The sequence below is a fragment of the Aphelocoma coerulescens genome, chromosome 5, assembly GCF_041296385.1.
Source record: "Aphelocoma coerulescens isolate FSJ_1873_10779 chromosome 5, UR_Acoe_1.0, whole genome shotgun sequence".
In the NCBI taxonomy this organism is placed as follows: Eukaryota; Metazoa; Chordata; class Aves; order Passeriformes; family Corvidae; genus Aphelocoma; species Aphelocoma coerulescens.
Window position 1 is genome coordinate 11,189,430 of NC_091019.1, and position 27,468 is coordinate 11,216,897.

Consider the following 27,468-nt stretch of genomic DNA (forward strand, 5'->3'; position numbering starts at 1 on the left):
TAAAGTGTTGAGCTCTGTTCTTTTATTTAGGACCAAAACCTAATTTAATTATGACAACAAAGTAGTAATAACTGTTACAGTCATGTGGTGGGCTGTTCTTAAAAAAACACAGTCCTGTGTCAGACTCTCATGTCTCACTAACTAATGCTTCAGTCATTAGGGGTGTCTGCTGCCAGGGGCCAGAGTGTTTCTCTGAAATGCAGCTGAAGGACTTGGTGTGCCACAGGAGAATGTTTTTCTGTGCGATGATGGGGGATGGAAGATAAACATGTAAAAAGCTTCTTCTAGTTAATTAGAAAGGACTTCTAAAAATAATCAGTTCCTGAAAACTAGTAGGGAAGTATAAGCCTTTATACTAATTATATTTTATTGTTCTTAGTTTTAACTGAAAGGTTTTTATTATAAATGCACTTCCTCAGAAAAATTGTCTGAGCTCATACTTTAAAATGTGGGGGTGGAAATCCTAAGTTAGTGGTGGTGTTGGATTGGTTTGCTCTTCAGCAGAAGTATTTTCTCTTTCTACCTCCTGCCTGCTGTAACATTACAGTTAAGAGATGAGATTCCTGTCTTGAAAATGAGCTGCTGCCTGTGGGCATTGCCTGCTGCAGTGAGTCCGAATTACAGATCCCCTGCCCTGTGAGTCACTGGGCTGGCTCTGGTGCCAAGTTTGCGCTCGGGCTGCAGAAGAGCAGCCTGGAGGTGGGAACGGGGCAGGGGCACTCAGAGGTGGGCACCTGGCAGGGTCAGCACGGTCCTTTCTCTCCGTAGGGTGGTCTGACTCCTCTACGAGTACGTCAGATTCCTCTTGGGGGGAACTGGCTGTCACACTGTGACCTGTATAAGGTGTCTTAAGGACAGCACGGACAAGCCAGGGCTGCTTTCCCTGGTTGCTGGGGGGGTTAATCTGAATCAGCGTTGTGTGATGGGGCAGACCCCGATCTATCCATCGATGTCTGAGCGCGGGCTCTGGGGGCTCTGGTTGGGGTCGGGACCTGCTCCTCGCTGGGCTGCAGCGAGGCGGACCCGCGCTGCCCCAGAGCCGCGGGCGCCCTGAGGGCCGTTCGAGCCCCCTCGGTGCCGGGGACAGCGGCCCCTCACCCCGCTCTGCCGCGGGGAGAGCCCGCTGCCGCCGTGGGGGGCGGTGGGGCCCTCGCCCCGCCCCGGAGCCGCCGCGGCCCGCCCTGCGCTGGGGCTGCGGCGCCGGCCCAGCCCCGCTCCGCGGCCGCAGGAGGGGCCGGGCCCGTCCGAGCCGGCGGCCGCGGCGGCTGCTCCGAGGGCGGTAAGGCCCGGGGGGCCGGGGCGGAGGGTGGCGGGCGGCGGCGGCGGGGCCGGGGGCGGCGGGCAGGGCCCGGGCCCGGCAGCGCCGAGCGGGCGCCGCGGCGGCTCCGGGCCGGGCCGGGCAGCGCTGCGCAGGGGCCGCCGGGCCGGCTCAGTACCGCTTCCCCCTGGGTTCTGCCCGGGAGCCCACAGCCTCCCGGGCTCGTTTTCCCCCTTAGCCCATGTTGAACCCCGGAGCTCCCGGGCCTTGCGAAGGGGTGGCAAGGAAAGTGTGGCCGGAGCGGGGCTGGAGCGGCCGCGCTGCTGCCGGGCCGGTGCGGATGGGGACGGTGCCCTGTGTGCTCCCCGTGGTGGTGGACCTGGGAGGGCCACACACAGAACAGGCGGCGGAGGGGAAACTGTGGAATTTCACAGCATCCCTTTTAATTCGGAAGAGGGACAGGGGACAGGCTGCGGCTTGCCTGCTAGTGGATTACAAGGGAAAGTAGGTGGTGATGTATGTGGCAGGTGAACAGAGGGAAGAGGAGAGTTCAGCGTTGGCGCGGAGCCTGAGGAAAGGCAGCCTGGTGTGTTCGGGCCGGAGGGCAGGGGAGCTGTCAGGTGCTCTCATACAGTGGGACAGCACAGGGAGTGAGGAGCAGCTGCTCCAGCCTTGTGTGTGCCCCAGAGAAGCACAGTGAAGTTTATTTAGTGCTGGTGCACATCACATGATTTGAGGACCTTTAATGAAAATAAGCTGTGGAAAATGTTTTGTTTAAATTTAAATTTGTTGCATTTTTCTCTTGCATTTTTATTCGCATTAAAAATAAATGCAAGGAAAGTGCCAAGAAGTAGACTTTGCTCTATTAAGTCAGTATTGTTTCTGTGAAAGAAGAGATGATGATCATGCTTCTGGAAGAGGTATTGTCAAGCTTATTTACCCAGTGGAAAGAGGATATGTTCTAGATGTGTTCTGGCAAATAATAGCAGTAATCCATCAGAAAAGAGCAGACTATTGCAAACTAAACAACGAAACCAACAAGTGTGCCTGTTTACCTCATCTGCTGAACAGTCATTTGGTAGAATGGCCCAGGAGTTCTAATGCCTGCCCTCCATAGCTGGAATAGGACTTTTTAAAAACAAATGGTAATTATATGAAACTTGGGCTGGGTTTGAGACTTTAGCTCTTGAGCTGCCATTTTATGGAAAGCCACACTTCAGAGTGTAGTCTGCGTTGTAGGAATGATGGCCTGCTGGGCAAAGCTGGGGGTAGCAATCATCAGACTGATGATCTTGTCTCTGTCATTTATCTTCTGCGAGTCCTCAAGCAACTTAACTCAAACCTCAGTTTCCCCTCTGGAAGTGAGGTATATTATATTTCTCTGCTTTTCTTAGGGTAGTGAGGATAAAGTGCAGTGAGAGATTGTAAGGCACTAGGAAGTGTATGCATTAAAGACTTAAGTGGGGCTTGGTTGAGTCATCTTTGTGGTTCAGATTTGACTTCAGGAGGATGCTTTGTGGAAGAGAATGGATAGGAAGATCAACTATTTAGTCTGGAATGAATGTGGAAGCCTTTATGGTAATGCTTTTATCCTAGCTAAATTCACCAACAGATTTATCTCTCTGTCTTTAACCACTTATTGTATATTTTATGTTGTAATGGTTGCTGTGCTCTTCTCTGTGAACAGCCCCTTTATTAACAGAGCTCCTCATCATCTTGCTGGTGGAGTGTTTGCAGTAGCAAGCCTTTTGTCTGCCAGACAGGAGATCCACTTCTCCTGGAGCATGCCCCACTTGCCTGCTGGTTGGGATGGCTGCTGTTACAGCCAGCTGGAGGCTCTCTGCCGTGGTTCAGGGGGTGGCAATGTGACTGCAGCTGAGACAGGCTGACGCTTCTTTGTCCCAGCATGTGAACGGGGAGATGACCAAGCGTCTGGAGCAGAGACATTGGGGACTCTGTTCCATCTAGAGGTGGAACGAGTCTAACAGTACCTGTACTGATGCCTGTGTGCCAAGGGTGTTTTCCTGTGTCATTTATCCCAAGCGTTTCGTGCTGTTTTCTCTTCTAAAATAGAAATGACACAGTGCTGTGGGCAAGTGTTGCATGCTGTTGTCTCTCATGCAATGAGCAAGATGATGATCCTGAGTCATTGCTGTAGAGCAAAACTGTTCCTTATATGCCCTGAGCTTTCCAGCTGTCCTGTGGAATCACTTTGTGCAATCAATTTAAGCACTGATGGAGCAGGGTTAGTTATTACAGCTGTTGTATGAAAATAAATCTCAGTGCTGTGTTTTGTATTTCTACACTATTGGTTGCTCCTGCTGCATCCTCTTCAGTGTAGTTTTTGATATTGTATTTTCCCTTAGTAGCTGTGAGGTGCCTCTGGAGAGTGGATCTCTTGCTGAGAACTTGGTTTCTTTCAAAATTTGAAAGTGGGAATGGTGGGATACTAGGGGAAAGAGGAAGTTGTTGTTTTTCCAGGAGCTTTATTTAATTTTGAAAGGCAGACTCTTCCCAACTCCCACTTCACAGAACATCTAGGTTATTTAATTTAGAGACATCATATGTTCTCAAATAGATTTCTATAAAATTAAAGCCTGAGCAGCAGCTTCCTGCATGATAGGTTTTAATGGTGGATGTAGAAATTACATTCTTTATAGGGAAATCTAAAAATGAAATAAGTGAAGATAAGGAACAGTGAGACTTGGTTTTCTACTGGTAATTTTTTCAGTGTAACTTTGGGTACACTGCAGATATCTGCAATGGGATATAAATATCCTTTAATATGTAATGTCTAATAAACCAATATTTGAAATACTATAAGTGTTCTTTACTGTCTTAATTAAAAAACCCAAACAACTGTGATATTTTATGCATAAATCAGGACTCTTGAATGTACTGAAAAATGGGAACAGAATTTTATGTTAATTTCTCTCTAGTTCTTTTCCTGCTTCTTAATGCTTTTGAATGGCTCAGAGTGAAGTTTTTAACTTGTGAGCAGTTGGAGCAGATCATAGTTCAGGAATATGTTATGTTCAGGAAGATTTATTGCTGTGTAGTGAGGAAACGTCGTCTCCTTTGGCATAATCTTTTGTAAAACGTGTTTGTAATACTGTTCTGGAGGTGTTTTTCAGCATTCTCTTAAAAGCAATGCTAGGAAAGAAAACAATATCTCTTTCTCCCATCTGTATCATTATGGCAAGGGAACAGTTTCAGATTTTTGAGAACTGACTAGGACTGCAGATTAAATAAATGGTAGCTGTGTTGAAAGCATCCCATTTTGTGGAAGATGGGAAGTGAGTCACTGAGTCCAGGTCCCCTGCCATTATGGGGATGACATCATAAAATTCCTCATAAGAATTCTTTCATTCTTAATTTTTTTTCTTAATCAAGAGGACTCCTGGTGATGTTTACCCACTCAGTCGTCTCAGAAGATGCTTATTCATATTTTTTCTTTTTGTAAAGAACCAACTGAAAATGTCTCAGAATCCTGACAAGCTACACTCAAGTGAAGAAAAGTTGAGTGGTTTGGAGGATGATCAGGAGGAGAACTTGGACAACTCGGATCAGTCTGTCCGAAAAAGAATACGGCAGAGTGCTCCAGGGTCACACAGAGATGATACACCAAAGTGTAAGCAAAACTGCTTTATGAAATACAATAAAAACCCAGTAAATTCTCTAATTGTTGCAGGAGGCAATCCTAGTGTTTTATAGCATTCTGTGCAAGTTTGACTGTCTTGCAGTTAAGTACAGTGTGACTCTTGATGATATGCCTTGAAAGTGTAACGCTTTTCTTCCCATTTTCTTTTTCTTTTCCTAATTGTATGCACAATGTGTACATTTTCTTAATTGTACACAATGACCACGTTGCTCTGAGCCACATATATCCTAAATATCCTGTTGTGTTTGTGCTCTTGGAAGGGATAAACACTACCCCAGTGTGTTCCAGCTAAACTCTGTCTCTGCTGTTTGCCTTATCAGCTGAACCTTCTGGGTTGCTGCAGCCCCTGTTCCTACTGCAGGGCAAGGAAGGCTGTTATCAGCAAAGGGATGTCCTGTCAGTCCCCTCACAACAAAGATGGAAAGTTGTATGTTTAATCCTAATACTACTTCCAGTGTCAAGTAGGACTGCATATTTTTCCTAAGGCATATCTTTCTTTGTCATTCTGCTTTTAACAAGAGGGTCTGGATGCAATATGGGACCAAATATTTCTGGCAAATCTTTAGATAAAACCAAGGGGAAGTTTTCTGGCTCCGGGGATTCAATTCAAAGAAGCAGAAGTGCTCAGAGTTCTAAATTTCTGTAGGGAGTGGCTGAGCAGTAACATTTTGTTCATTGCATTCTTTATATTTTTTAATTGTGTTCATTGTGATTTGAGGTTTAGGGTTATGTTTAGTGTCATGTTACCCAGAGGAGATGTTCTGAGGGAGTTTCTGTTCCTATGCCTTGCTGGTTCCCTGGTAGGAAACGGAGTGTATGTATGGAGGGAGGCTCTGAACACGTGGAAGTAAAAAGCATGGCACAGTCTAGCACTGCATTGTACCACAAAGAAGTGGTTTGGTCTCAAGCTCTTCCCTCGTGTATGGGAGCAAGTATGAGAATGAGGGAATGTGATTTGAGAGCAGTCTTTAGTCAATGAAAGAGCCTTAGCTCTTAGTGCACCCACTGCTGGAGTGAAGTCATTTGGCACTCAGACAAGAGCACGGTGGACTTTGCTGTCTGCTGGTTCTTCTCAGAATATGAGTCCTTGCTGTGTTCCCAGAGTCACTATGCAAGGTCAAGCTCCAGGCAGAAGGAAATAAAGATTTAGGAGGGCTGCATGAAAAGAACAAGATATTATTGAAAAACTAGCTCAGTGGAACCAAACTGTATGAACTCAGAAGAGCTCTGCATGGCAGACAAGTGATGGACACTTAATTTTGAAAGACATTTTCTATGTAATTACTTAGGTCCAATCAACATGGATTATCAAATGGGATGATCATAATAGCTTGCCTGAAACATTTCTCAGTGAGCCCAGCCTATCAAGATGCCTGGTTGGTTTCTTTCACTTTGGGATTAGTATGTTGCTCCTATGCCTGGACTGTAGCTGAAGTGAATGAACTACAGGATGGAATGGATCCATCAGGGCACCAACCCTAGCACTAACCTAGGGCCCAGTCTGAGGCTGCTGGCCCATCCTGGTCAGTCCCAAGTGCCTGCCAGGGGAAGAGGTCTTAGGCATTAGTGTGGGTGCTAGGTCTTAATGTTTTCTGTTGCTTGGGTGGTGGCCTCTGGGGGAAAAAAAGTGTTTGGAGGAGTGCCAGTTGCACTGGAAGTAGTGAGAATAATTAGCTACTGGTGTGCTGTGGTTAACAGTGATGGTGGTTGTTTGTTGACTGCTTTAATGATGAAATCACTTCCTTGAAAAATGTAAAACTGAAATGGCAATATCGGCACAATACTTGTGGAAATGCTGCTATTTGTAATTATTTCTTCTTGCAGTGTGGAGAAAGATGCCAAGATGCTATTAAGCCACCCTAAAGAAGTACTGGTTTGTGTGGGGGGTTTTGTTTGGAAATGTTTTTTAAAAGAGCTTGATAGAAGCAATTGACACACTGAGCCCAGAATATCAACTGGGATCCACTCCTTTGTTTTTTGAAATACTCCAAACCTGTGTCATCCATCAGATGGGAAAGGAAGGGAAAGAAAGGAGAAAAATCTTCTGCTGATGCTGTCATTTGACCCTCTGGACTGTCAATAAAGTGGAAGGGGTCCAAAAGACTTTCTGTAGTCTTTTGTTGAGAACTATCTGACAGTGTAATTGATGTTGCAGCCAGTCCTTCTCGGCCTGTGTCAATAGAAGAGCTTATGGAGACAGCAAAGGGAGTCACCAACATGGCTCTGGCACACGAAATTGTGGTGAATGGAGACTTCCAGATAAAACCAGCTGAATTACCAGAACACAGGTAAGGTTCTTACCAAATAGATACCTGAAAAAAATTGTATTTGTAGAACTGCTGAGCAGCTCTGGGGGATCAGGTAAAGGCTCTGGCTGGTGTCTTGTCTGGCAGTGCCTGGGAGGAGGTAGGAAAGAATATAAGAAGAAGGTGGTAACTGTGCAGTTCTGCTTCCCCAGATATGTGTGTGTGTGAAAGGTGAACCTCTTGGATTAATTGGACATGTGTGGTGCAAATCCCAGAGTGCTGTGGTTTCTGTTGTGTCCCCTTGTCCCAGGACTCTGGGGCTGCAGCCTTCTAAGTACCCCAGTCTGGCTGCAGATGTGGGTAGTGCTTTCAGCAATTTTTAAGCTTTCACTGCCTGTGGGAGCTAAATGAAACTGATTATTTTAGCTTTTCCTGTCTGTTTCTTCAGGGGTATTTTGGGAAGAGGTTCCTGTGTTTTATTAGATTAGCCCTTGCTCCTTTCAAGTTTGAAGCCTTTCCTTCTCTGTGTGAGTCTGCAGTAACTGTGTGCCCTGCTGACAGGGGAGAGGGAGAACAGAGGAGGCTTCATCTGCTGTTCCTCTCTCTCACACACAGTGAGGTGTGGCTGACAGCCTCCTGGCTTGATTTGGGAAAGGGAGTGCATATCTCATGGAACACTTGGTCCCCATTGGGCCAGTGTTGTCTGTAGGTATCCATTTGTGAGAGAGACCCCAGAGCACTCTGCCTTGATGGGTGCTGCAGGAGAGGATGCTGAGGCTGACTCTTGGGAGACTGGCATTGTTGTGCTCTATGGAAATTGGTCATGCTGGGACAAAAAGGAAGTGACAGTGGTTTCCCTTAGCATTAATAGTGAGAGGATCTTGCTTGGAACTAGAATTGTCCCTGACTGCAAAGGCAGGGGACTTGGGTTATGTGTGGGGATATTTATTTATATCTCAAGGTTAGAGTCCCTTGCAGCTCGAATATGCTTGAAGTGGTGGGAGGAGAAAGCAGCTGTAGTGGCTGTAGCTGTCATTGTAGGCATTCAGTGGAGCCTGTATTGGCTGCTCTTGGAGAGCCACAGGGCAGGAGTGCCTCCAGGTACTGCCTGAGCCTCAGCTGCACTTGGAGTCAGAGCCTTGGGAAGCTGGTGTTTGCTGTGGGATTCTCTGTGTGCACCCAGCTACGTGGGTGTGTGTTGCTTCTCTGGTGTTGAAGTTACACCTGGTGTGAAAAGGTGCCCGCTGCTGAGGAGCAGGAACCGTCAGTATTTTGAATTAGGAATTGGTACTGAGGCAGTGGAATTCATTTATTTTTTTATACAAACTGATCTGGGCCCTTATCTCAGAGTAGGTGCAATACTTATGCAGTGAAACAGAGAAGATTTTGTGTCAGGGAAGTTACTTAATTTCTGTTAGGTTTACTAATGAGTTTTATACAGGAGAATTGATTTTGCTTTAGTGGGGCCTTTAAAAGGAACATGAATAGTGGTCTTTCGAAGACAAGCTGTAATTTCTGTGATTTTTGTTTTCTTTCACTTGCCTAGATGTAGCGTGTGATAAATATTTGAAGGATTTAAATTTGCAGCCACTTTTGCCTGTATGTAACCCTTTATTAGGACATAAGCCATTCCAAATCCTGAGTCCAGTTTTTCTTGCTTTTCTGAGTAACTTAAAATGACAGATCTCTGTTAATCATCAATTTAGTTATTATTACATTATATTCATATTATTACATGCTGTGCTTCAGGAGCTGCAGGCTATCTTTGTAAGGTGGTGCAGAGACAAGTATCATTCTTTTTAACATATTTATTCTCAGCTTAGAAAAGAAAGTCAGAGATATTGTGCATAAAGCTTTCTGGGATTGTCTGGAAGCTCAGCTAAAGGAAGACCCCCCGACATATGATCATGCAATTAAACTATTGGGAGAAATTAAAGAGGTAAGATGATGTGATACGAAGAAAAATTAATGAATTTGAGTAGCTGCAATGATATGAATGAGCAAAAGTGGTTGGAGTTTGGCTTTTCATAAAAAATCCTCTTGTTCTTTTTCCTTACTGTATCACTGTGAACATATATAAGCTGTATAATCCTAGAGGAGAAATTTGAATGTAAAACCAAATGGAAAACCATGTAAGGTGATTAAAAGGTAAGCTATACTAGTTCCCTAATTCCAAGCTTCCTTCATGTTATGGCACTGGTATTAGTTATGGAACCAGTGAGATGCTCCAACGCTGGATTGATAAAACCGAGCCCAACAGTCTGAAGTATGATCTGTGCCACAGAGAATTTCCCATTTAGTAACTTCAGTATCACACAGCATGAGGTGAAACATTTGGAGTTGGTAAGTCGATGGTTAAAAAAAAAAAATTCAACAATTTAGTTGTTTAAATAAGAATCTGGCCCATCCCTGGTAGTGTCCAGCACCAGGTTGGCATTAAGCAGACTGGTTTAGTGGGAGGTGACCCTGCCCGTGGCAGGGGGTTTGGAACTAGCTGGTCTTTAAAGTCTCTTCTGATCCACACCTTTCTATGATTCTATAATTCTATAAGAAGTTGTTCAGTAACTGTTTTGATCCTTGTAGTCTTTGATATGTAGAACTAATGCACTGTTAAAAACTTTCCATTTCAGAGTCTTCTATCTTTCTTGTTGCCTGGTCATACTAGACTGAGAAGCCAGATTACAGAAGTCCTTGACCTGGATTTGATAAAACAGGAGGCAGAGAATGGGGCCCTTGACATTTCTAAGTTGGTCAGATTTGTTATTGGCATGATGGGGACTCTCTGTGCTCCAGCTCGAGATGAAGACATTAAGAAACTGAAAGATATTAATGAAATAGTTCCTCTTTTCAGGTACTGAAATGTGTTTATTGGTCATGTTCAGAGTCCCTTAAATAATTTTGGGGAAGGGAGGGGGGCAACCTGCAACTCTTAGAAAGAGAAGAGTGATAGGGAAAAGGATATAGCTGTGGGTGTGAAAGGGAGAGATGTTCCAGGAGTCATTAACAAGGACCATCTCTGATCTGGTGAGTTGGAGTATTTGTCTGGCTCCTGCATGTCACTGAAGGACATTTGCTTAAATGTCAAATGGAAATAAGCCTTAAGGTAGCAGATGAATAGTCAGTTGGTATCAGAATTGAATATCAACAGCAGAGGGTGAAAAAAAGCACACAGGAGCATAGGGAAAATGTATTACTTCTACCAGTTTCTCCTTTCCTCCCAGTTTGAGCTCTCTTTACCCCACTCCCTGCATAATTCCCTGTCAGTTCTAAAGGGAGTGTGTGTTCCACATCTGGGAGCATCCAGGCTTCTGCTTTGTCACCATGTTCTCAGTGGAACAGCTCAAGGTCTCAAAAGTTGGGAGAATCTTCATTAACCTTGCTGTTTTCTAATTTGAAAAGCTTCCAGGAGTTCAGGATTGACTTGGCAGAAATATTGCCAGCAGGAATTCGGTTGCTTTGAAATTAAGGTGTTTTTCTTTGGTGTTTGTTTGTTTGTTTTTTCTTTTTTGCCCCTTGGGTCTGATTATTCGCTTCCCACTGAGGTTGGCTTTCCAGGCTGCCAACAGACATGGCACTCAAGCTTGGAAACCCACATGTCTTCTCATACACAGTATTGCACATCCTGGGAGATAAAATCTGTGGAGCTAGTGAAGTTAATTCCATGGAGGCTTTTTTACAGGAGAGCAAGATTTATTTCCTACTTGGTAGAGGCACATGCATGCATGCACATGCTTGCTCCAGCTTTCTCTCTCATGCCCTGAAGTTGTTAAGCTGTTACTGTTTCCCATGCATGTTTTTGCTCTTTCCTTAGACAATCTGTAATAAATCTTGTAAATAGCACCTCTGAAACATCTGCAGCGTTGAATAACTTTTTCTGTTTGTTTGTTTAGAGCAATTTTCTCTGTATTAGACCTAATGAAAATGGATATGGCAAACTTCGCTGTCAGTAGTATTAGGCCAAAATTAATGCAGCAGTCTGCTGAATATGAAAGAAAGAAGTTTCAGGAGTTTCTTGAGAAACAGCCAAGTATGACTTTGTTCCTTTCTTTCTTCCCCTCTGACCTCCCAGTAAACTGCGTGTCTTTGCTTTTAGATCATGAAAAGAACTCAGATATTTTTATAAGTTCTAGAATTCATATGGTAAATGACAGCTTGTGCCCCAAAACTGTAGTTAGAAAAAACCTGCCAGAACAATAGTTCTGCCCTTGGGACATTCAGTTTAATTTCAATACAGTGTAGGGCATGATTACCCAGCATCATCTCACCTCTGATTTCCTGTAGCTGTGTGGTTTTGTTTTAGATGTTCTGCTTGATGCAATAAATGAAATGCATGTCATACCTGATATCATGGGCATTAGTCATAATAACTAATGGGATTGTTTGGAAATTATTGGTGGAAAAATCTAACTTTGAAAAGGAATTTTCTTAAGAAAATTTTTCCCCTGCTCTTCCAGATTCTTTAGACCTTGTCACAAAGTGGTTACAAGAAGCAGCAGATGATCTTGCAAAGCTGGGACATGAAATGTTGCCTCCCTACTCTAGTGATGGTGCCACTGGTGGAGCTTCCACCTTGTGCTTCACTGCTGTACAAAATCAGGCCTATCTGAAGCTCCTGAAGTGGGATCATGTGAACAGGCCTTTTCCAGAAGTAGGTATTTGACAGAAAAATTGGTTTTGTGCTTGTTCCACTCTTCCATTCCCAGGACATAGCAGAAGCTGTTCGGACTTGTAGCCTTGCAATACGTACGATACTAAACCATTGATCTCTGATTGGGAGATCTGGCAGCTCTAATAGGCACTTGTCTTTCAGTGCTGAAGCCTTCTCAGCTGGAAAAGAGGAGTCAGTGCTTCTCATTGTGCTCCTGGCCTGCTGTTCCCCGTGCCTTTGTCTTGCCTTTTGCTGCTGCATCCCGGTGTCCCTTCCCAGCCTGGCAGACTGACTCCATTCTGCGCTGGCTTCTTCCCTCCTTGCAGACGGTGCTTATGGACCAGACGCGCTTCCTGGAGATCCAGCTGGAGCTGGAGCAGCTCCTCTTGGTGGGGACAGTGCTGCTGGTGACGTTCAGCGCAGCAGGCCCAGCGCTCATCGATGTGCCCGGATTCGCTGAGAAAATCAAAACCATTGTCAAGGTGCTGCTGACAGGAATGCATCTTCCGTGAGTATGGCACAGTCCTGCTCACAGGGCAGGTGTAGCTCTGTTTCCATGCTGGGAGATGATCAGTTTAAGCCTCTTTCTGGCTGGGGACTGCAGGAAGTGCAGAGGAGGTGATGAGGGCTTTCTCTGAGCCTGAGCTGACAGTTTTTCTTCAGCTTACTCACACAGAGCTGTCTTTTCTTGCTCTGTTCTTTCATGATTTGGACACACTGCTTTTTCCAGAGTGTTTTTCATGGTGCCAGGCTGGCACAGGAGAGTGCCAGCAGCTGCCCCTGCTCAGAGTTTGGGCCAGGCTCCCCAAGAACCTGAGTGTGGCACAGTGCCTGCAGATTCAGAGTGACTCGTCTACACCTACAGGTTTTGCTTTAGTCAGAGCTGTCCTCAGGCAGAAAGTCAGCTCTTATGTGTATGGATTGTTCAGGCTGGAGGTCTTGAATGCTCTCCTACTTCCTTGCTTGAGATCTCAGCTTTATTTTTCATGTATATATAATTGTATTATTCTTTATAATTGGCTTTATTTGCATTATGCTTTTTCCATTACATTTGATAAATAAGGCAACTCTAATTGAATGGTTTACTTTTAAAAAGTGGGAAAAAAGTGAGTACCTAATACAGTTACACTGTACCTCATGTTTTCTAGCTCCTTTAACCTGAAGGAATCCCTGGCCACCGTGGGTGAGAAGGTGTGTGCTGAAGTGAACAGCTGCCTTTCCCAGCATGGCTTTACCCCATTCTCAGCTGAGAGAGAGGCTGTGCTGAAGGGACAGATCCAGGCAGTGGCCAGCACGGATAATTCCATTTGCAAGCTCATAGGTAGGTCTGGCAGAGTGCTCTGCACTCCCTGTCTGTGGAACTGGGGGTGGGGGGGTGTGCAGGGCTTCTCTTTCCATGTTTTTTCCATGTTGTTTCCATTTTGTTTCCATGTTGTCTTTTCAGCTTGCTGACCATGTTCAGGCTTGTTGCATTTTACATGAGGTTACACTGTTTCTAATTCACCGTCTCGTTTGAAAACAACCAAACCCATTTTTTCCAGATTCTCGAATTCAGAAGTTTCTGGAGAATTATCTTGCATCCAGTCACCAGAAATCATTGCCTGCCATTCCTGGAGGATTAAGCCCTATTCAGAGGGAGCTGGAGGAGATTGCTGCCAAGTATATTCGTCTTGTCAACTACAACAAAATGGTCTTCAGCCCTTACTATGATGCAGTCCTTGGCAAAATATTGACTAAGGAAGAATCCCAAATTGTAGGGAAGTCAGAAGAATCATAAAACCAGTCTTTGTGCTACCAATACAGTATTGTCAGCTATTAAATAAAAATTGTACCAATATTTGTCTAGGACAACAGCTTTCCGTGTAAATACTGGTTCCTTTTAACCCACAAGTGGTGACTGATGAGGGAAATACATGAGTTACAGGAAGGGCTCTGAGGTAAAAGATGAGAGATGCATTTCTAACATAATTATGCAACCTTGGGGGATATCATTGTAGTTTTCTGGCTGCAATTTTTAGACTTTTGAGCTGATGATAAGTAGGGCAAGTTTAAGAACCAAACTTTGTATTTTAAGTGACTCATTTTAGGGCATTTAACTCTTAATTTACAGTGAATTTAGTTTAATTTATCCAGAGCTGATTAGCAATGGTTCTTCCCAGACGGGGTGATTTGGTTTTTAAAAAAATCTTACTTGAAAGAATTAATAAAGCTAAATTTCTAGAGAAGAAGAACTTTAACAGACAAAACACCAAGCCAAACAGCACTTTACTGTAACATTATGGTTAGTATGGTGAGCTTACTAGTTTTTTCTGCATTTTACTGCATTTTTAATAGCATTTTTTTGCTGTTTACCTGCAGATGTTACAAAACATAATATATTTTTGTAGCAAATTTTCTGGTTATTGGGTAACTGTCCTCTGCTATGTACAGTACTCACAGAGGTGGCAATCTTATAGATTGCAGCTGTATTTATATCTTGTAAAGATTTCAGAAGGGCAGAGCTAAAATGTTTTGATAAAAGTGGCATTTCTAACCTTTTTTTTGCTAGTAGTTTACTCCTTTTTAGGTGAAATACTAATTTTAAAGTAAATTGTCATTTCCAGAAGGTGGATTTAAAGTGTGTGAAACTTGAGGTTGAAACTTTTGGGTTTTTTTAAAAACTACAACAGGAGATGGTTGCATATTCAATCATGTCTTCAAAAATATCCAGGAAGTGCACAGCACTGTGGGCAGTATAAGTGATTTTAATGTACTGTGAAAGGTAAATGGTTTGATGTTAGTTTGAATATACAGGGAATATTTTAGTAGATTTTTTCACTTTGTAGAGGTGTTCTTGAAACTTTGAATATTTGTAGGTCTTGAATTTAATTAGCTGTGTGTTTTATAGAGGAGAAGAGCCCAGTGATCTTACATTGCAATTTCAGGCTCAGCTGGGAGGTAAGTGCATCTGAAATTTTCCTCTGGTTGAGCACAACAGTGTATTACAGTAATCAATATTTGATGGTTTTATGAAAGCAAAGTTTGTAGTTATACACAGTAAGTGGCCTGAGCATGAGGTTGTCCAAAGCAGAATGTGCTGTCTTTAGAAAAAACAACCAACAAGGTATGTAAAATACATAAATAAAGGGGCCCTTTTATTGCCAACAGTCAGGTTAATTTAGGAATCAGCCAAAGTAACAGAACTCCTAGAAGCACTTGATTATGATCCACTGTTGTTGCTTCCCTTTCCAGTTTTCCTTTGAATGTCAGTATGGATAAAGCTGCACCAACTTTGTGTTTGGAAGCGGATGGAATAAAAAAGACCTTTTTTCTATATTAGCCTCTGCAATTGTAAACCAAATCTTTTCTCATTCGTTATAAATCCCCCTTCCCCAAGGGAAAAGCCCAGGAAAACCCAGTGAGAGTTCATCAGCTCAGACAAGTGATTTTTCTCTTGGCCAAATGTACTCAGCCACCAAAATGAATGTCTCTCTTTGAATCCTTGAAAACTCAAAAATGAGGTTGGTTAGCCAAAAAAAAAAAGGGTTCTGAGTAGGGTCTATTTCCTTGTTCAGATCACCAAAGGATTCCACAGAGGTCTTCAAGGCTGCTGCCTCTGCTTGCTGGGCTTTGCTATCAGAGCAGGCTCCACCTCATAACACAGCCTAAGCTCTGCAGCTCCACAAACTCCCTCAGCCTGTGCTGAATGAGCTGCCAGAGCCATTACTGCTGGAGATAGGAACAAGATAAGTAACTAAGGCAAAGGTGTTTCCAGTTGAGTTAAATGAGAGCTGTACAAGTTAAAAATTGCTGCCTTTATTTTATCTTTCAGTACTGCCTAGGAGCTGCCTTTAGAGGCCATTATGCTGACTACACAAAGTACAGGATGATCTGGAGCTGTGGGGAGGGACATCATGGTGAGACAGGTGCTTAGAAAAGCCCTTGAAAGGTGTGTGACTGATGGCAGAGTGAAGGGCACGGCTTCAGCAGTGGGTAAAATTGTCATTGAGGAGATGGCTGGTGCAGGGCTGGGATTCAGGGCCCAGGGTCCAAGAGGGCCTGCTCCTGACATCACAGCAGGGACTGTGCTGCCAGCAGGGCTTGTATTGCTCGCAGGGTCCACACAGGGAGTCCCATCTCTCCTCACAGTGGGGGTTTGATCTAAGCCTTCATGTAGACAAAAATCCTAGATTGAGAGAACAGAGCGCAGTGCTCACCTGTGGCTACACTCTCACCTCCAGGGCACAGCCAGCAGGAACAAATGCTTCTGGCACAGGTGCTGTGGGCCTTCAACAGGAAAGATCTAAAGAGACTGCAATCAATGCCCTCAAAGCATGGTAATGATTCTCCCGGGTTGTTTTTTTTAACGAGAGTGTTTGACAAACAGTTTCTCTACATCCTCTCTAAAAGAAACAGGGAGCTGCAATTGAGTGGCAGCAAGAAGGACATTCCAGGATGGCTAAGGCCAGCCCTCTCTCCATGTGCAGGTGCTGCTTCACCTCTTGCCCTGGCAGAGAGGAGCCCTGGCTGAGGCAGCTGTGCTGGGGAGGGAATGTCTTTCATTTGCCCGAGGCTCTATCTGTCCTGTAGTTCAAGGGATGCTTAGGATCTTACCAGAGTGCAAGTCTGAACAGCCAATTCCCAGTTAAAAGCTGAAATACACCTAGAAACTGCTTGGAAAGCTCACGTAGTGTTTTTTTAGCTTGTCTGAAGATAACAAGTGCAACGATGTAGCCGATTATTAACATTTAGCTTTGCACATTATGTGGAAGACCAGTGCAGGTATCCAGGACCACAGTGTGTGAGCCAGTGCTCCTGGACTACCCACACTAGAAACGTGAACTGAGTTCGTTTTACAATGCTGTCTTCTTCAAGCAGTCCTGGAATTACAAGCCAAAGTGTGCTGTATCCTCTAGAATATGGAAACCAAGCTCATTCTAATATGTATGCTCTGATCAATTTCCTGTGATGGTATAATTAGCATTGCTTTTGAAGTGGCTGAGTAATATTTAAGAAGTACCTTGTTGTGTTTGAATAAACCAGAATGAGGCATGATGTTATGGATATCCTTTTTATTTTAAAGGAATGTTTTTTTGTTGTTGTTTTTTTTTTTTTTTTCATTTTCAACTACAAAACAGATTCCTTACATTCTGCCATAAATAAAAACGAACAATAAGGCAGGACACTACATGAACAAACTGAGAACAACTGTTTTCCAGAAAATGTGAATTAAAAATGCTTCACAAGTATAAGCCATCCAGTTTTTAAAATAAAACTGTTGAAAACCCACAAGATTTCAAGTGGTAGATGTGTACACCCTCGAAGAACAAAATACAGTTTTGACATTTTGCACTTATGGTTTTGAAAACCGAGTTTTGTTCAGAGCACATTCTAAGGTTGGTTGGGCTGTTTTCAGATCAAGAACCATATGGGAGAAGAGGCACCACAGTAACAAAACCATTTTCAAGGATTTTTTTGTTTGCAGCTGTCCCTTTTAAATGCTTGACTTGTAAGAGACTGATTCAATGCAAGTCTTTGTCTGTCACAGCAGAACTCCAAACTTGTTTCACCGGATTCTCTTCTGCTGTCGTGCTCTGTAAATGTCATGTACAGGGGGAACTACAGATCCTTTCTCCTCATCATCATCAGAATCCTCATGTGATCTCTTCACAGCCTTGTTGAGAATGGTGTTGTTTTCCACAGGTCCATTGCCTTCCACAGCTATTTCAGGCAGGCCACCCGTGATTATCCGTACGGCTTCATCAACAGCTTCAGAAAGAGACACAGAGCCATTCAGTCTGGGGAACCCAGCCCCCTGATCAGCAATCAGCACCCAGCAGGGACACCCAGAGACAGCTCAGGGACAGTTCTGGAACATAAGACACTTTTCCTACCCTGTTCTACAAATATTAAGCCTCAACTGTCTGAAACTCTGAGCTGTGGTGAACGCCAATTATAAAGGAAATGCTGCTGCTTCAGCTCGAGCCCTCCCTTTGCACAGGAATTGAGGCCATTTGCGAGCTTCAATAAAACAGGAAGGCCTTTTGGGAATCAGGGTAACTAGTTCATGATTCACCAGAAACTCTGCAGAGCAAGTCAGTTTCTGCTTCTCAACAGAGGAAGCCTCAAAAATACTGTGTAGAATTTAAATAGATATTTTAGCTTCACTCAAAGAAATTAAATCCTACATTTCTTTCTCTATGATCATTTTTTTCCTTAAACTAACAAGGGGGGTGAAGAGTAGCATATCTGCTGCAGTTCAAAGCCTGGGCTATGGATCTGTGCTGTTTCTCTGTTCCAGAACTCTCCTTTCCTTCATTGCAGGAGCAATGTGGATCTGTGCTGTTTCTCTGTTCCAGAACTCTCCTTTCCTTCATTGCAGGAGCTCAGAAAGCATTACCTGCAGCTTGTGCCCAGGCACTGCAACAACGTGCACTCAGAGTTATCCCTGCCAATGACCTCACCATGCTGCAGTCTGTAATTTCATGTTACAGCTGCAGTGCTGCTGGAAATGCTGCCTTTAAAGGGTATTCTCAAAATCTTCATTTCTTTCTTTTGATTGATACCACCAACATATTAAAAGAGCAGCTGGTGATTTGCAGTTTTTTGACTTTCTGTTATCTCCCTCCAGGTAAATGTACAAACATCTCTATGCAGATTCCAGCCCAATCTCTTCTCTTAAACACTAATTACAATCTGTAAATGAGGTCTGGGTTTTAGACAGCAATATCCATATGTAAACTCAAGTCTTATGCAGCACTACCACAGCCTCCAGAGAGGACAAGCAACTTACTGTCTGGCAGTTTGCATCTTCTGAATATCTCCATGAGCTCATCCACTTGAACAAAGGGACCCTGATTTGTTATAAAAAAAGCCAAAACAAGTTTAGAAGGTTATTTTCAATAGAGTGATACACACTGTGGTTCTGTCATGATAGAATGTCTTCCACAGCTTTCTGAAATGTTCAGAATTCTTTAAAACAAACCTGAAAACAAATAGGAGGTGGCAGGAGCTTCATGAGAACTACAGCTGCTGGTGGAACAGGAAATACTCCGCCCGGGACAGGATGTAAACCTGGAGCTGTGGGGAGAAAAGCTGGATGAAGCTGGACCAGAGCTGCTTTTGCACTGGATTGTTATTTGATACAAGTAATTACTACCCTGTCCCTTTTGCCTCCACTAATGACATACTGTTCGCTCAGTGATCTGTTCTATGAGCAGTGTGTGTAGCAGCTCATTACCATTTACCAGACCCCAAACTCCTTGTGCTTATTTCCATGTGACCTTGGCATTAATTAAAACACATATGCTTTCAGCAACCCAGTGAAATGACAGCCTGAAAGTTAAGTACATGTTTGGATGACTGGGGAGTAGGAAAGCCTCTGATTAGGCTGGCTGAACACACAGGTTCCTAACTCGCCACAGGTGAAACACAACCACTTCCCAACACCTGACTTACGTGCTAAGTGCCTTGGCTGAAATGGAATCATCTGCTGAGTGTCTGGTTTGGGATATTCAGGTTTTCTGTCTACTTCATCCTTGAGAACAGGCACGATGGAAGGTGCAACCACAGGGTCTGGAATTATTGCTGCTAGTTTGGCACGGGAGACATCCTGTGAAAGCCAATTAGAGAGCGCTGAACTTGGCAGGATCACACTGCTTGCTTCAATTACAGAACAAAACCTCACTCTAGACCAGTCAGTCTCACTTTGTCATCATTACCATTTCAGATGTCCTCTTACAAGACCATCTGGGCAAAACTTGCATGGTTTCATCAAACATTTTAATCCTACAGTGTCCCAGCTGGGAGTGGAAACACTTGTTTTCTGTTACTGAATGGGCCCACGTTTTTCATTTTCAAGTGTCTCCTTTTTTAGGTTAAAAGGATTTAGGTGAACAGGTGCAGACCGCTAGGCCTTCACAACTATCATTTCTCCCTCATTTCATTCCCTAGATTGCTTTAGCTGGAAAAGAAGTAAAGCATAAGGCAGTCAGCAGGCATGCAAAGCATCAGTTCAAACAGGATTTCGTTTTGGCATGTTCCAAGCAACAGGAATCAGCCCCAGGGCTGCACCATCTTAGGTACACACTGCCCTGCATGCACTTAGCAAAACGTACTTGTTTGTAAGCTCACTTCTAACTTCAAAATAACTTTGCCCCACTGCATTCAGTGGCTCAGTGTGAATCTGACTTCCATCTATCAGATTATTTTACAGCTCCGTGATGGCCAATGATTTGGCTGCTTTGCTAACTTTGATGTCATCTGTATTTGTCATAAATTACTTTTCTGTGTAAGAAGTAAGTGGAAGCTGAGGCACTATTTTAGAGACATGGATCAAGGGCTCTCATCTGGTCCATGCAAATGGCAATCAGCTGTTCCTGCTTCTCTGGCAGCCTTAAAAAAATGTAAACCTACATTTTGTCCTGTTCTAATGATTTCCCAAAGTGTTACATGACAGAAATAGTAGTTAAAATACATGTGGTTTGAAACGGGAGACCACCAGATACACAGGTCTGGCCCAGACTTTGAACTCCAAATGGCAGCACCAAAGCATTTTAGCCCTAAGAAAAAAGAGGCAGCTACTGATCCCTGTCAAAACCTTTCTTCAGCCATTCACAGCAAACATTGGGACTGCAGCATGTGGGGTTCGATGTGGTTCCCAGTGGAGTCAGGGGAGCTTTGCCACCTCAGAGCAGAAGGACAGCCAGCCATTTCACACAGATGACCATATCCTACAAACTTCCCAAAGAATTTTGTTTTTTGAAGGAGCTCAGGCTCAAGTGTGGAGGCCTGTAGCCACGTGGTGATGGCATTAACACATCGACTTTCCACGGGAAGATGAGGTAACCAAAAATACCCGAAGTTGCAGCTGTTACTGATGGTCCTTGGTCCTTTCTGCCCTTGGCCCCTGGCAGTTTGCTGCCCAATGAGACCAGGAGGAGGAGGAGGAGGAGGAGGAGGAGCAGGCCTGTTTTACCTGCTTTTCTAGCAAGGGGAAGGACTGTTAAGGCAAGTCCTGAACAAGGAATTGCTCAGGTTTGCTGGGACTGAAAAGAACAACAGTGAACTGTTCTCACCCACTTACCTTATAACCAAGGGCCTTCAGCTCGCTGGCAGAGCAAGGGTACAGATCCATGAACTTGTACCTGTCCACCAGCAGAGCTGTTTCTTTGCCCTCGTATTCTTCCTTGAACGCTGTAAACCTCCGTTTCTCCACTTTCAGTATGCTGGCCAGATCCCCAATGTTACTTTCAAAGGCTAAAAACCGAGCCCAGATTTCCCTGGAACAGAACAGGGACATTGAGAGTTATTGAAGGAGGAAGGATTACTGAGCACAACCCAATCAAAAACACCCCAGAGCACAGACCCAAAGGAGGCCATCTGGGAGTGTATGGCCATTCCTATTATTTACTTCAGGTGCATCTAACACAGGCATTACCCTCCCAGTGCCTTCTGTGTTTCTGTAAGAGCTTTCAGTTTAGTGGACTGCAAAGGACTTTGTTACAGAAAAGAAAGGATTACTGGTGTCAAGGGCTTCAGCATTTGAGGTGAGCTTTTATCAAATGCTCTGCTCATCCTGTACACAGAGCTTCACTCTGATCCTGATATGTGAAGGACTTTTTAACATGCATTATGATCTAGTTCCTCTGCACAGACTAGCATATTCTAGCTGGCAAGAACACAACAGGCAGTGCTTCAGAATTTTATACAGCCCAAAATATATATAGTTACTGATGATTTCTCCATGGAAAATCTCATCTATAACTTAAGCAACATCTGACCATATTTCTGGACTTGATTCAACTTTCATTTTAGCTTTGGAGTTCACCTTTGAAGAAGGTTTAGCTTTTAAGTTCTTGTGTTTTCTCACTTTTAAAATGGGCATAAAAGTATTTCTCACAAAAGATCAGAACTAAAGTGCAGGATGAATGTGCACAGCAGTGCCTTATTTGATTCCTTAGTTTTGATGCTTTTGTCTACCAGAATAATGGTGAAGTGAGCCCTCAGACTGCAAGGATTTGGTGAGCATTTTTTTTGAGAAACTTAAAAAGTAGCAATGAAAATATGGCAGTGAGTGGTTAATCCAAGTCCTTTCTGGTTCTTTCCCTATTTTATTTTCATGGCTGGGAGATGCTCAGCACCCTCCTCAACAAATGCCTGGCTCACCTTCTCTGCTCAGACCACTGCACCCACACTGCACTCCATCCTCAACAATCCTGCATCAGTGAGGTTTTAAAGTCAATAAACGAATGAATTTCACTATAAGTGGGATAGGGACTTTCCCAAATCTGTCACAGTTGTTGCTATTTTGGACAGCATGAAGAGGGGAAGGAACATCTGTACCTAATTTTGTTCTGCTGTTCATGTTTCTAATTTCTTTGGGATATTTATGGTTGAAAGGGGTTATGTATCTTTCCCAGTGCAGTGAAACTGCTTTTGCAGACCTACCCAGATTTCTCAGGTGGAAGGCTCCCTGAAGTTAAAACACGTTCAAACAAAACTCTTGTATTGTTGTCCTCTTTAAAAATAGAAAGAAAAAAAATCACACTGAGTAAAATATATTAAAGACAATTTCAAATATGTCCATTCAAAGAAATGTGTACATTGAATTAAGTATAAGGCTGACTTTCATGGATTTGAATTTCAGTAAGTATAAAAAGAGATCTGAATGCTCACATAAAACTTTACTGATATAAATTCCACTGTGAATTTGTTCTTTGAAAGTCTGTTTTTATTGATAGTGACAAACTGATCCTAATACAGGTTCTTTTATAACAGCACAGCATTGCTTGGCATTCAGGATTTCTGGGGGTTTTATCCATTTTTTAAAATTATCTCAATAGCATATCTCAGTAAATTTAAATTTGGCTTTTCAATTCATTACTTCCCTTTTAAATCAGGGCAATATTAATACACTTGTATATCCCTTGGAAGTCCTCCCAAAATTATGAGACCTGGTTCCCAACAAGCAGTCAGTCTTATTAAGTTGCCAGCTGAGGGGATGGAGTGGTTGGTGGGTTTGTTCCTAAAACTGCCAACTCCTGCCCTGTGCATTGTACCACCTCTTACAGGAGTTCAGAGATAATTCTGGGCTTCAGGAGTTCAGATGGGTTATTAAATAGAGCAATAAACTAGTGAGTTTTAAGATAATTTTTTTCTGATGGCAACCTACAGAAAGGCATTGCTAATATTCATGTAGACCCACAATAATTTATCTCAAAATTAAATATACTTTAACTTGGAAAAAATCTCTCAGTTTACAGCTCACAGGACAAAAAAACTCAAAATCTTTAAACTTCCAGTACCTGAAAAACCAAGGTATTATAGTCTGACAGGAGATGAATGGTGCCTTGAGCTGCAGAATCCACACAGCACCTTGGGTTCCTTTTTAAGAAGGGTATTCAGCCCCTGCCTCAGGGAATCCCACCCAGAGACCTTCCACCTCCACCTCCTGCCCAGGTCTCCCCAGCCCCTTGTGCCCTGCTCTTTCCATTGCAGCTCCCCAGCAATTTCCAAGCAGGACTGATATGCACAGTATTGATTTTATATCTTGCTCATCTCATCTACTTGGGGAGAATGAGTTTAAATTAATTCTAGTCAGGACCAGCTAATCCCTCACTCCTCTCATGCTGATTTTAAACTCCTTTAGATCTTTTTCCTCAGGATTTCGACTCCTCAGTGTACTTCCCACTGTTCACAGCAGATGCTGTAAAAGTCCTGCACTGCCAGTTAGTTACAATTTGCAAAGTTCACTCTCTTCTCTTCAGCAGAATCAAGATTTAATGTCTCTGTACTTCTGGAGCTCCAGTATGGACCAACCAGCAGGTTTTGTTTTCAGATTGACTGCTGAGCTTCATGAAGAGGTTTCATTGCTCTTCAAGAAGAATTTAAATACCAAGAACTTGGCCTGGACCTAAACTCACAGTGAAGGCAGAGTAATGCTTCATTAGACCTCTCAAAGCTCAAAGCTTACCATTAAGGTGGGAAAGGTAGTCGATATATGCCAGTACATATTCTGGAATGTCCCCATATTTTTTCAGCCCTAGCTCAAAAATCTTAAAGGCCACAGACTTATCCTGCAAACATTGGGGGAAAAAAAAAACGTTATTAGCTTCAGTGAGCTGTGCACCCTCCTGACACTTGTTTAGGGTCAGGGTGAGCACCTGTGGTTACCTTACTACAATAATACTCCATTAAAGCTGCAGTAACATAGACATGGTGCCGGGTCCGGGCATCCTCTCTCGCTTTCTTAAATATCGTCCTTCCGGATTTAATGCCTTCTGCTCGCCTTGCAAATTTCATGTACTGGATATAAACCTAAGGTGCACATTAATATTTAAATAGCATCAGTGCTAACAAGAATACCAGGATACCATTAAGCTTTTTACTACATGAAGTTTTTTACTAATCTTGACTCACAAAATACAGCAAATAAAACGTAACAGAAACAAGGCTGTTTTGTGCCTCTGTGTTGTCTTGCTCTAAATAGCAAGGCAAATCTTTTATAGATTTTTTTTAATAAAAAAAGGGAATACACCTAAGATTGATCCCATGAAAAGACAGTAGTTAATACACAGATTTTTCAAGGAAGGGGAGGTAAGGAGATGAATGTAATTTACATAAGCTGGTGCCTTCAGAGAACTCAAGCTTGTTGTAAAAATAGTAACTTTCCAATAAAGTTAAGATATCCATAAAGCCAAGGAACAGCCAAAAGGCCTGATGAAGCATTTTACTGTACATTATACAATCCAAGATACAATTCATCCTGCCTGCAAGTATTTACACCTGATCAAGGAAATAATGAATGTGCTACTTAATTCAGCGGCCAATTTGTGACTTGCATTTCTTTGGGATTCAACTTTCCTTCACTCTGAATCAGATCACAAATAACACCATTCCTCAAGCAGGAAGAACCAGTACATGGTTTCCCACAAAATGTGCCTTTGGGAAGCATTATGATGTGTCTCTAAACAATGGAAAGCATCAGTAAATGGATACCTCTCCTCTGACACTGACCTGTTGTTTACTGTTAGACCTCACACCTTCCTTTCGCCTTCTCATGCTTGGTTGTGTCTGTTTATAATAAACTAAATAACTTTTTGAGGGCAGGTTACTTCTGACACCACTTGTGCAGCACTACCTACCACAGCTGGCATATGAACAGTGTTTACTGTGTCACTTCAGCAGAGGTACAGCAGCACTCTTGATACTTATATGGTGCATTACAGATTTATTTGCAAACTACATGGCCACAGGACGGTTATGAAATCTTTTCTATCTTTTATCTTCATTACTTGTTGTAAAAGACTGTGTAAAAGAGACAGAGGAGGAAAGTGCACATGACTTAGGGCATTTAAATGGATTAAAGACTGTAATTACCAATCTTGCCAAAATTTTAATCTAATTCTGCCATCTCAGTACTCCTCCTGCTCCATCATCCCTGTGACCCAAGGAACTCCTGTAAGTACTTCCCCTTTCTCTGCATGCATTGGGTGACAATCCATGGAGGTGTGGAGACACTGAGGATGATCTTACCAGCGTGGGATCGATGTCCTCGATGGCCAGGAGCCGGTTATAGATGCTGTGCACCTTCTCATACTTCATCCGGCTCTAAGTGAGAGGGAACACAGACTGCTTGGTAATTCCATTCCAGATCAGCTCTCAGAATGCAAAACTCAGGCTGAAGACAAAACTAGTGTTTTCCTGTTTGTTTTCCCTGGCTGAACACTGTGTACGTCAGCCCCTTTACTCAGGTATGTTTTCGGTGCTGTGCAGACATTTCTTGCTTCCCACATTAATTCCCCACTAATGGTTACAATCATGCTTTTCAGAAGTCTCTGAAGTCTTTTTCTCATGTAGTAATACTGCAGCAGAGCTGCCATTGGAGGTGTGTGGCACAAAAAGACTGTATTCTTTACCTCTGTCTAAAAGCAATGTGCAGATAGGTAGGAAAACCACCTTCTTAACTCTCCAACCTGCACATTTCCAAGAATCCATTCTGTTCCCTGCCAGCTGCAGCCCTCCAGGCTGTACTGTGCAGCCTTGGAAAATCAGGACACTTAGCATACAGGAGGCTGCACTGAAAACCAAGGAAGGATTTTTCTTTTAAAGGCAAAGGCTCTTTCCTCCCCGTTGTCCTGAAGTTCCTCCTGCAAAGATTCTTTCATGATAAAAGAAGTGGGCAAAATACACCCCACAGAGGACTCCACAGTTCTCATCTGAGCAGTGGGAAACAGCCTTTATTCCTGATGGAAACACCATGGGGCACTGCTCCTTGTGGAGGCTGCACAGTGAGGTGGTGGCCTGGGTAAAGAGATTTCTCCAGAGAGCTGCAGCAAAGGTGGCTCCCATCTTCTGTCACCGCTGTGCCAACACAAACATCAGCTCCCCAAGAATCAGACAGGAGAGGTGCCCTTCATGCCCATCTCAAAAGCAAAGCAGCTGATGCTCTGGGACATGGAAATTTGTAAGCATTTCACCCTTATGACAATTTCAGAAATATAGTCAATGTTTAAATGGAAAGACAGTAGATTTTCAAAACGTTTGTAACTCATACTATGGGCTTTTCCTCTCCATTTTGTCAGCTCCATCTCAGAAACACTGAATGAGAACAAGGCTAGAAGAATCAGTAAATTAATTCTACAGAATTTTGTGTACTCAGGATGTTTCAAATAAATGACATTATTAATGGGAGATGTATTTGGATTTTAATGTCAGTACATCACTATTTTTGCTCACCTCTTCATAATCTGCATATGCAAAATAAAGAAGCATATTCTTCTTTAATAAAGTGCTGATCGCTCTTTCATAAATATTAGCAGCCTCATCACTGAAAAGTTTTGCATTGTTCATGTCCTGTTATAAAATAAGTATAATAATATAATTGTTCTGCATCTGTGACAACGAAGGCCAATTTATGGAAAATCTTCTGTTTGTGACAAGTCCCAGTGAACTTCCATTCAGTGCTCCAACAAAGAGATAATCATCTCCCCAGTACTTAAGGAATCACAAAATCAGGCCCAAAAAATCCCCCAAGCCTAAAAATGGCCAAGACTGAAACAGTTTTTCACAATTCTTATCTAAAATTCAGACACTGTTATTTTTTTAAAATTTTAATTTCCCCATTTTAAAATCCCGAACATGTCACAACTTACGGTGTAAATATTTTTCACACCCCCCTCCTTGATTCTGAGGAAAAATTGACAGTCCACCATGTCAAAGCAAGGAAATAAAACCAGTGGCTGGCAGCTTACCCCTTTCTCAGCCAGCAGCTTACTGGACTGCTCGAGGTACTGAGCTGCTTCATACCAGATGTCTGGGTGATGGCCCAGCACCAGCAGACACTGCTCATAGGCAAACATCACTGTGGGCAAAACATGCAACAAACACTCCTTGTAAATGGTACCACCTTGCACAACCCAAGTATGAAATACAAAAACCATCAAATGAATCAGACAACATCAACACTAACTGGCTTGGAATACAATGATCCCTGCTGCAGTTCTTCTATATTGCCAGGAACATTATGAACTGTAACCAGCAGCTAAAACCTGCCTTGTCCACAGAGGAAGAAGCACAGCTCACTCAGGATCAGCCATAAAATCAGGCTGCAATCTACTGTTTCCTGACCTGCACAGGAGGTTCAGTGGAACACAACTATAGCACTGTCTCCCCA

At 43.2% G+C, this 27,468-nt stretch overlaps 2 protein-coding genes across 3 annotated transcripts in view; one reads left to right on the top strand and one right to left on the bottom strand.

Moving 5' to 3' along the window:
- The first annotated feature begins 1,187 nt into the window (after window positions 1-1,187).
- Window positions 1,188-16,847, top strand: TCP11L1 (t-complex 11 like 1). 2 transcript variants are annotated; one of them, XM_069016522.1, is made up of 10 exons: window positions 1,188-1,279; window positions 4,724-4,889; window positions 7,075-7,207; window positions 8,984-9,104; window positions 9,796-10,016; window positions 11,056-11,192; window positions 11,620-11,813; window positions 12,140-12,321; window positions 12,962-13,134; window positions 13,355-16,847. In XM_069016522.1, the coding sequence occupies exons 2-10, from the start codon at window positions 4,736-4,738 to the stop codon at window positions 13,588-13,590; spliced, it is 1,551 nt and encodes a 516-aa protein (XP_068872623.1). In that variant the 5' UTR covers window positions 1,188-1,279; window positions 4,724-4,735; the 3' UTR covers window positions 13,591-16,847. The 2 variants fall into 2 exon arrangements, with proteins under 2 accessions (XP_068872623.1, XP_068872624.1); XM_069016523.1 differs by lacking the exon at window positions 1,188-1,279 and having other exon boundaries at window positions 4,799-4,889; window positions 7,079-7,207.
- The window catches only part of CSTF3 (cleavage stimulation factor subunit 3), a 48,340-nt gene continuing 37,719 nt past the window's right edge, over window positions 16,848-27,468 (bottom strand). The window contains exons 11-21 of the mRNA XM_069016521.1: window positions 27,047-27,156; window positions 26,532-26,648; window positions 25,329-25,403; window positions 23,967-24,110; window positions 23,767-23,869; window positions 22,242-22,311; window positions 20,878-21,073; window positions 19,251-19,404; window positions 18,778-18,872; window positions 18,586-18,646; window positions 16,848-17,561 (exon numbers count right to left, since the gene is read on the bottom strand). Coding sequence (XP_068872622.1) covers window positions 17,359-17,561; window positions 18,586-18,646; window positions 18,778-18,872; window positions 19,251-19,404; window positions 20,878-21,073; window positions 22,242-22,311; window positions 23,767-23,869; window positions 23,967-24,110; window positions 25,329-25,403; window positions 26,532-26,648; window positions 27,047-27,156 — 1,328 coding nt within the window. The 3' untranslated portion in view covers window positions 16,848-17,358. The remainder of the gene's footprint in view (window positions 17,562-18,585; window positions 18,647-18,777; window positions 18,873-19,250; window positions 19,405-20,877; window positions 21,074-22,241; window positions 22,312-23,766; window positions 23,870-23,966; window positions 24,111-25,328; window positions 25,404-26,531; window positions 26,649-27,046; window positions 27,157-27,468) is intronic.